Raw genomic sequence first — 9,137 nt, forward strand, 5'->3', positions numbered from 1 at the left:
ATCAACTCAGAAATTTCCCTGGTGCTCCTGATCAGTCAATTCTCCCCTACCTCTACCTCCAGGAAACCATGGTTCTGTTTTTCTTCTTTCTTTTTTTTTTTAGTGTTGTTTTTAAATTGTCAACTACAAATTGCCACTTGCCTGTCAACTACAAATTGGCACTTACCAAGAGCATTTGTGAGCAACTGAACTACCACAACAAGGGCATTTGCCACCTGCCTGCTCTGCTGCAGCTGCTGACCTTCAACACTCCCTGAAGGGAATTCAGAGTGGAGAGCGAGGCACTCTGTGCTCCAGGGAAACTGGTGGAACAGGTCTTTAGATAGTTAGGTATTTTCAGGAACTGTTTTCATGATCCCAATCCTTGCATCTCTTCATATCTAGGAAAGCACTAAATCTCCTCATGGTCACGTCATCTCCTTATAACTAAGAGAAAACCTTTTGTAAAGTAAGTGCTTGATTACACTGAACTCTCCCTTCACCAAAATCTTATATATTGACCTTTCCCCACTGCCTCTTTGGAGCAGTGTCTCAGTTATCGGAGTGCTGTCTCCCAGGCTGCAGTCCTCACTCTGCCCAACCTTAACGCATCACTCACAAATGTTGTGCATCTTTTTAGTCAACAGTACTTTTATTTATTTATTTTTGGCTGTGCTGGGTCTTCATTGCTGTGTGGACTTTCTCTAGTTGCAGCAAGCAGGGGCTACTCTCTTGTTGCAGTGTGCAGGCTTCTCATTGCAGTAGCTTCTCCTACTACTGGAAAATGGGCTCTGGGGTGTACAGGCTTCAGTGCAACATGGGCTCTAGGGCGTACAGGCTTCAGTAGTTGCAGTGCATGGACTTAGTTGCTCCATGGTATGTGGAATCTTCCCAAACTAAGGATAAAACCCATGTCTTCTGTATTGGCAGATGGATTCTTCACCAATGAGCCACCAAGGAAGCCTGATGGTTCTGTTTTCTGACACAATAGATGAGTATGACTTGTTCTGGACACTTACATGAATGAAGTCATACAATGTCCTATTGGGGTCTAGCTTATTTCACTCAACATAATGGCTTTTAAGATTCATCTATGTTGGTGCCTCTTTATCTTTATTGCTATAGCCCATTGAATGGATATACCAAAATTTATTTACCTGTTAATCTAATGATGCTTATTTGTATTGTTGAGATTTTTTAACTTTTAAAATGAATTCATAAGAATTATACTTCATTAAGTACCATTAGTGAAATTATAAGTAAGTGCTGAGCTAGTCATGGGGGACACTGACCATCACTGTCATGCATGACTAGCAAGAAAAATAAGGTCAGTAGATAGAAATGTTTAATATTTGTCTCCTTTCTATTTTCTTGAGCCCAGGTCCCTCTTTCTATCATCTCCACTGGTGAGCTTAAGAAGATAGCAGAACAATGGTTCAAACTGTCAGTGAGGTGTGACAGGGACTCAAAGAGCATCCTGGAGACCTGGCTTGTCTGTTAGCTGAGAAGTTTTGTTTGTTTGTTTTGAATACTTTGGTTTGTGCGGGTGAATTTTACATCATGTGTTATCATGGTTGCCCCAGTTTTAAGCTGGAATGGGGTTACTCAGGAGTTCTTGATGATCTGCCAGGTGGCCCAATGACTGTAGTGGTTAGGGAGCCACTAGTTCAGAGGGTCAAGCTCTGCAGAGGGTACCATGAGTTGGGGTCATGCTTTCCTGGGACTCAAACACCATAACCCCTGTGTAAGAAAGGCAATTTGGAGAACATCAAACCTTGATAGAACTACGTGAGAACCCCTCTGAAAACATGTTTAAATTCTCCAGTGCAATTATATGCACTCTGCATGAAAAGGAAAGCCAAACCCTGCATTTCTTGAACAGCATGGTCCTCCTCAAATGCAAGTCAACCACTTCATCTGGTGCTCAAGGGAAGTAACAGCCAGATCTGTGTTTCGGAGGTAAATATGTCTGAGTGGGACTTAGGAAGAAACTGTACAAGATTCTCCAAATCGTGTCTTTTGCACTTTATGGAAGACTTAAGGGATTTTTAAGGGTAACATCCACAATCCAGAAGTTTCACACTATGTACCAGCTTGGTATAAGATGCTATTCCACTGAAAGCCCTTTGTTTACAAACACTTAGACTTCTATTATTTAGTTTGATCCTCAAACTCACACTATGGAAAAACAAGGAAACTGTTGGTATCCAATTTTGCAAATGAAGATACTGAAACAGAGTAAGGAGCAGTGCTGGGTTCTGGTTGAATGGGTGACCAGAGTCATTGCACAAAGCAGCATGGGATCCTGTGGTCTATTTAAAATGTTGACTTTGTTTTCATGATGAAACTTTTGCATTAATTTTGATTTTTAAGGATTGTGTTAAAATATTACTTACCTTGGTTACTGAATCTTTTCCACCCCAAGCTAGTGCCTGGTTTGCTTTATCTGGCCCTGCTAAGCAGATAGACTAGCTTGAATCTTATGAAGTATCCATTTATCTGGTATCAAATGGGATTAATATCAGTAATTTCCTATGGTTCAACCTCATGGGTCCTCCTAGGATGGAGTCCTGAGGGCTCACATGGGCCTCTGTGCTGCCTGTGACTACTTTATTATTCTGCACAGCAGTCCTCAGCCTGGCTGTGCATTAGAACCAACCATGAGGCTTCTGATTAAAACCAGGATCTCAGGCTGGAGTAGGAGAAGAGCACCAAGTATTTTCAAAAGCTCATCTGGTATGAGTTTCTGGATTAGAACCCTTGGATTAAACTAGATTTAAACCAAACTGTAAAGGCAAGATGTCCTGGATTTGAATTCAGGTGCTATCACTTTCTAACCACAAGATCTGAGGCAAGTTACAAGTTATTGTGAGTGCTGAGTCATGTATATGTATCCAGCACAGTGCCTGACACCTGATACATCTTGGATAACAGGTAATGCTTCTATGAGCTATTACATTGTGCTGAGGTTCAGGGAAGCTAAGCCAATCACCTGAGGTCACACAACAAGTATGTGAAAGAGTTTGGGTCCCAGGTCTGTTTGACCCCAGAGTTGGGGCTAGTTGACTATACTTGATATCCACTAAATGTTCCCACTAAAGAGGACTACACTCCGTAATTAACACAAGCATTTTCCAAAGAGTCCATTCTGCACCCCTACGAGTGAGGACTGCCCTTGGCCAGAGCTGAGATAACCAGGCAGAGAGGGGAGGCACTGCGGCCCAAGTAATGGGTTCCTTTCGCCAGGAGATTTCCTGCCCATGGAGGAAGCCCTTATAGCCCCTGGCCTCTTGAACAGTCCACTACCAAACTTGTGACTGGAGCTGCCAGCTGCCTTCATTTCCTCACTGCCAATTCTCTCTTTTAACCTTTCCTGTCCTGGATTCTGCTTCTAAGTCTCAGCCCAAACCAGTGACCTCTTGAATGTTGAAATTGTGAGCAAGTGGGGACCTCTACCTTGAAGGGCACTGTCAGTAACTCCTTTTCCTGAGTTTGCTTTTTGCTATGCCACTGGCTGAAGAACGAGACTTAGTCTAGTTGAGCTTTATCTCCTGCCACATCACAGCTCATGCCCCCAGTATTCCAGTGGTCCATGATTCCTCTGCCTCCAAGTGTCCTGCTGCTGTGATACTATGCTTGCCATTTTTTCCCACCTGCAAGGCCATCACCTTATTCTCCTCTATAGTTAACCCCCAGTCACCCCTTCAAACCCAGATCCAATGGACAAGCTCTTTGTGGCATTCCCAGGCCTGCCTTCTCTGCCTCCAGGTCACACCTGTCCTCCTAGGGGCTCCAATCACCAACATCAATTTTCTAGAATTCAGTTGTATCCAAAACCATTCTGCATACTGGACTGATATCCCTTAAGGCAAAGGCTATTATTACCTTCATCTCCCTGAACCCAGTGGGTTCACAATGTCTCTAGTGATAATAGCAGCAGCACAATGTTAGTGTTCATTGCCCATCAGATGCTACCCTGGCCACCTTACACCATTTAAGTCATTTAATGCACACACAAATTATTACCACCTTCCTTATTTTACGAACAAGAAAAGTGAGATCTTCAAAGCTGGCATGACTTTCCCATGGTCACACAACCACTTGCAGGAAGTGAAATTGGAACTCAAGCATTTAAGCTTTCAGGGTCCATGTGTTAACTACTGTGCTATATAACCTCCCTGGTAGAGAGTACCTGGTGTAGGGAACAGAGCAAAGGGGTTTCTCTTAAGGGGCTCAGATCTTATTGGGACCAGACAAAGCACACGTTTTCACACACAGAGAGAACATGGAAAAGCAATGAGAGGAAACATAATTAAATGCTAAAACATATGGGGTAGAGCAGTGTTTCTTCAACTTGAATGTGTACATACATTACCTGGGGACCTTGTTAAACTTTAGATTTGGATTCAGTCTCTATGGGGTGGGACCTGAGACTCTGCCTTTATAACAGTTCCCAAGTGATGCCAACGATACTGGTCCATGGCCCACACTTTGTGTAGCAAGGATGAGCTCAAAGGATTGAAATAGGTCAGAGGAGTCAGGTTTCACTGTGGGTTGGAGAGGTCCCATGACAATAAGCTGGGTCTGGGATGAAGGCAGGGTCTGGACAGGCAGAGGAGATGGGGGTCATTGGTTTTGCTTTTGAGGGACTGAGAACAAGTGATTTCAGGGACCTGTGATTTGTGCCCCAACTCCCCATACCCGTTAACAAGCAGTTGCACTAAGCAGGAACTCCATGTGTGAATAGCCCATTTTTGAGAAATGCCTAATCCTGACCATGTCAGGAAACATTTTGCAAATTCAGAAATCAGAGTCAAAGGAAGTCCTGTGTGCTCTACAAGTAGAAGCAGTAGTCAAAAGGGAACAATCTCTCCCCAAGTGGTTCCTCTTGGGGAGAGCATTTCTGCTGGCTCCAGAACTTTGGCCATCTATAAACCTTAGCAATGGAAAATGAGGAAATTCTCAAGGAGAAAGAGCTCTTGGCTAGCACTGAAGACGGAACGGCTCTCGACCAAACCATGTTGTCTAGGATGGAGACATTCGAAGTTAATGGTAAAGTACTACTCCCCAATAATGACATTGCCTGTGATGTCTTTCTCTTGGCAACATAGGAATAGACAAGTCCATTGAAAGTCTAGATTTGCACCTTAGAGATTCAATGATGCATTTCTGGAATGCTTCCACTGGAAATTTGTATAACGCTAGTAATAGTGTCTTTAGCATACAGTTGGGTTTTCTTTTTTTTTAGTTTCACAGCTTGTTTAAATTGTATTTAAATATTTTTCCCTTTCATTAATACTAATGCTTTTTATATGTCCCTCCTTTTTACTAATGTCTCATTGACACACAGATTATGTCTGTGATGTTTGTAATAAAAGGAAAATGCAAAACAAGAGGGATGAAAAAGTTTTACAAAACTGAGGCTAAGTGTCATATTTATTTAATACAATTCTGTTAAAATTCTTTAAGATAGCTTCTGTGAATACTCATGTGTTGCTCAGGGAACACATTCTCTACTTGTGGGCTTCCTCAGTGGCTCAGTGGTAAAGAATCTGCCTGTAATGCAGGCGGCTCGGGTTTGATCCCTGGGTCAGGAAGATACCCTGGAGAAGGAAATGGAAACCCACTTCAGTATTCTTGCCTGGGAAATTCCATGGACAGAGGAGCCTAGTGGGCTACAGTCTCAAAATGATGTAGCCTAGAGCTACAGCCCTAGTGGGCTACATGGGGTCACAAAAGAGTCAGACACGATTTAGCAACTAAACAACAAAGAGTACGTTATAGTGGCATAACTAGTCTGTCTTAAACGCAGAGTTTACAATTCAGTCAACTCTGTTGTTTTATTTTCTCCCTCAATGTTACACAGGTGATATATTTTTAAAAATCTCCTAGAACTCATAACATTGAAAGTCACCAATGAGTGCTTCCCACAGGGGATCTCTGATTTCCTATTTCAGAATATCCTCTTGGAATTGTCTTCCAAGTCAATTAGTCATTCCCACTCTCCATCTTTTCTGGAAGTTGTATGTGTAGGAACAACTGCAGTTCTGTCCCCTGGCTTAACTGTCCCTCTTGTCCAGGGACTGTTGTGCAAGTCAGTGGCTGGAAAGATAGGGTGACAAAGATGAAGGGTCTGGTGCTCTGCCTTTAGGTGCTCAAATGGGGTAACAATAAAGGCTGAATTACAAACGATTTTAATAATCATTGGCTATTCAGAACTTTGGAGAAGGCAGCGTTATGAACATGTAACTTTTTAAGATACTGAAAATGTTCAAGCAAAGTCAAGTGATCAAACAGACTCAGTACCTACTATCTGCTGAGCTCTGTACTCAGCTCCAAAATGATAGACAAGAATCAACCCAGTCTCTGGCCTCATGTAGGATGGAGGATATAGTACATGACTACATGGATGGAGGATGGCAGAGTGAGCCTATCCATAACTCATTGCTATACAATTTGTCACCAACTGTCACTGAGATTTGCACAGGACTTTACGGACAGATCTAATCTGGTGCGGGGCCCTGGAGGGCAGAGCTGAGATCTCTTCTAAAGTTTAATGGATAAAGAGGATCCATTAGAGAAAGTAAATGGAAGCTGGGACAGGGGTAGGGCACCACATGCTTGTGATACTTTCACAAGGAATATTCAGAAAAAAACAAACAGCTCCGTATTGTTTGGTTCAAAATTGGGTGGAGAAACTCAGTGGGGACTGAGATTAGGACCAATTAAACCTGACCTTGTCCTGAAAGCGTCTACTGAAAAAAAAATGCACAATGTGAGAGTGGTGAGTTAATTTTTTTTCAATTGGGGGATAATTGCTTTATAATGTATTGGTCTCTGCTGTACAACAATGTGAATCAGCCATTGTTGTTGTTTAGTCATTATGCTGTGTTCCACTCTTTTGCAACCCCATGAGCATCCGTGGGATTTTCCATGTAAGAATACTGGAGTGGGTTGACAGTTCCTTCTCCAGGGATTTTCCCAACCACGAATTGAATCCACAACTCCCGTCACATCTCCTTCATTGCAGGTGGGTTCTTTCCTGCTGAGCCATCTTAGTTCATAAGTATATCCCCTCCCTTTAGAGCCTCTCTCCCACCCTCATCCCAACCCTCTAGGTTGTCACAGAGCACTAGGTTGAGTTTCCCGTGTTATACAGCAACTTTCCACTAGCTATCTATTTTACACATGGTAATGTATATTTGGGGCTTCCCTGGTGGCTCAAATAATAAATAATCTGTCTGCAATGTGGGAGACTAGGGGGGTTCAGTCCCTGGGTCAGGAAGATCCCCTGGAGAAGGGAAAGGTTACCCACTCCAGTATTCTTGCCTGGAGAATTCCATGGACAGAGGATTCTAGTGGGCTATATAGTCTATGAGGTCACAAAGAGTTAGACACAACTGAGCTACTAACACAACAACAACAAATGTATATATTTCAATGCTGTTTGGGACAAAATAAGGTCAATAGCCCCGGAGACAGCATTTCAAATAGCTCTGAGAAAATGCTCCAAAGAGGCAAAGGGGAAGGTCAGAGCTTTATATGATTTTAGTGAAGGGGGTACTTGCAGTCAAGTACATATTTTGGCAGAGGCTTGCTCCCAATCACAAAGAACAGATGTCACTGTTAATGATTTTAGTGCTTTTTCAGATGTGAGGAAAGAATTGGGCTCATAAAATCTAATCCTATAAGTATCTATCTAAAGACCTATTCTACCATTTTTCCCAGAGTACAAGAATGCCTCATTCTTGACCTCCACACTGAACTCCTTTCAGAGGGTGTTGAAAACAGCTTCAGAGGCTCATTATTTAATCCTTGTAGAGGTAGATGGCAGATGCCAATTTGTAGGTGGCAAGGGCAATGGGGAGCTTTGTAGAGACTGAAGTTGGCTGAGAGGCAGTGATTTGCACTTCAGTTACTTATCCTCACAGATGGGGGACGAGTTGGAAAGAGCAACCCTGGGGACAGAGAGGAGCTTGGCAGCCAGAGATGATGAGAGACAGTGGGTGTGTGGAAGGAAAAGAGAGGATGCTCTGGAAAAACAGAAGTCAGATCAGTAAGACTAGAGTAGGGGAGTCACGGCAAGCGAGGATGATGCATAAGTCAAAGGTGAATCCTAGATTTCTGACTGGGGTTATAGATACCATGATGTAAAAATCTAACCACCATCACCCCTGTTTGGAGAGAACATTTTCCTAAATGCATCCACAAGTTCCTATCTCCTCATACAAAGAACATGGAATGCATGGAAATTTCTAGATGAATACCATTATGGATAATGTTCACTGTGAGATTATGTAACACCGGTACCCCCTCAGGGCTTACTGAGACTAAAAAAAAAACTATTTGCTTCAGCACTAAATGGCTCCAGCCTCATCTATCTGTCTATCCTCATTTATCTGTCTGTCCATCTATCTATCTATCCATCATCTATCTGTCTACTTATCTCTCTGTCAACTGAAGATTGCTTAAGTTATCTGAAGAGGCTCCGCAGACTGCAGACTCTGGCTGCCCTTAAGACAATGAAACTCCAGGTCTTCCTTTATGAACAAATATCAGTTCCTCTTCCCTTCAACAATGGAGCATTTGAGCCCAAATTACAGAATACACACTAGCCTCTGTGGTCCATATCTTTCTGGAATGTACTTCTTTCACTTTCTTGAAAATATGAGCATTTCTCTGGCTCACATCTTACTGTCATTCTCCTTACAGGATGGGTCTGATATCTGAATTTCTGTTACCAGATCAGCATGCTCTTGCTGGTTTCTGTGGAATGTAATCTAGCCCTCTCATGCAAAGCCCTCAATTATTTTACGTCTTGTATCTTTCATCATGATATTTATTCCCACAAATTTCCATCTGAAGAACATCCTTCTTGACAGAGAAGACCAGAAAAAATACAAATAGAGCAGTTATGGGGGGGGGGACGCATTGTTTGTTTTAATTAAATAGAGCATTGGCCCCAGCACTGTACCTAGCTGTCCCTTCTTCCTGCTCTGAAGTTAATTTTAAATATTCTGCTAACATGAAACTAAAAGACGCTTACTCCTTGGAAGGAAAGTTATGACCAACCTAAATAGTATATTGAAAAGCAGAGATATTACTTTGCCAACAAAGGTCCGTCTAGTCAAGGCTATGGTTTTTCCAGTGGTCATTTC

The 9,137-nt window shown here is 42.5% G+C and overlaps 1 protein-coding gene across 1 annotated transcript in view; it reads left to right on the plus strand.

Annotated features, from left to right (window-relative positions):
* The first annotated feature begins 4,787 nt into the window (after positions 1–4,787).
* Positions 4,788–9,137, plus strand: part of MARCO (macrophage receptor with collagenous structure) — a 33,946-nt gene continuing 29,596 nt past the window's right edge. Inside the window, exon 1 of the mRNA XM_010860780.1 lies at positions 4,788–5,031. Within this exon, the coding sequence (XP_010859082.1) occupies positions 4,923–5,031 (109 nt within the window). The 5' untranslated portion in view covers positions 4,788–4,922. The remainder of the gene's footprint in view (positions 5,032–9,137) is intronic.

This window comes from Bison bison, unplaced genomic scaffold (assembly GCF_000754665.1).
Source record: "Bison bison bison isolate TAMUID 2011002044 unplaced genomic scaffold, Bison_UMD1.0 scf7180017864471, whole genome shotgun sequence".
Taxonomy (NCBI): Eukaryota; Metazoa; Chordata; class Mammalia; order Artiodactyla; family Bovidae; genus Bison; species Bison bison.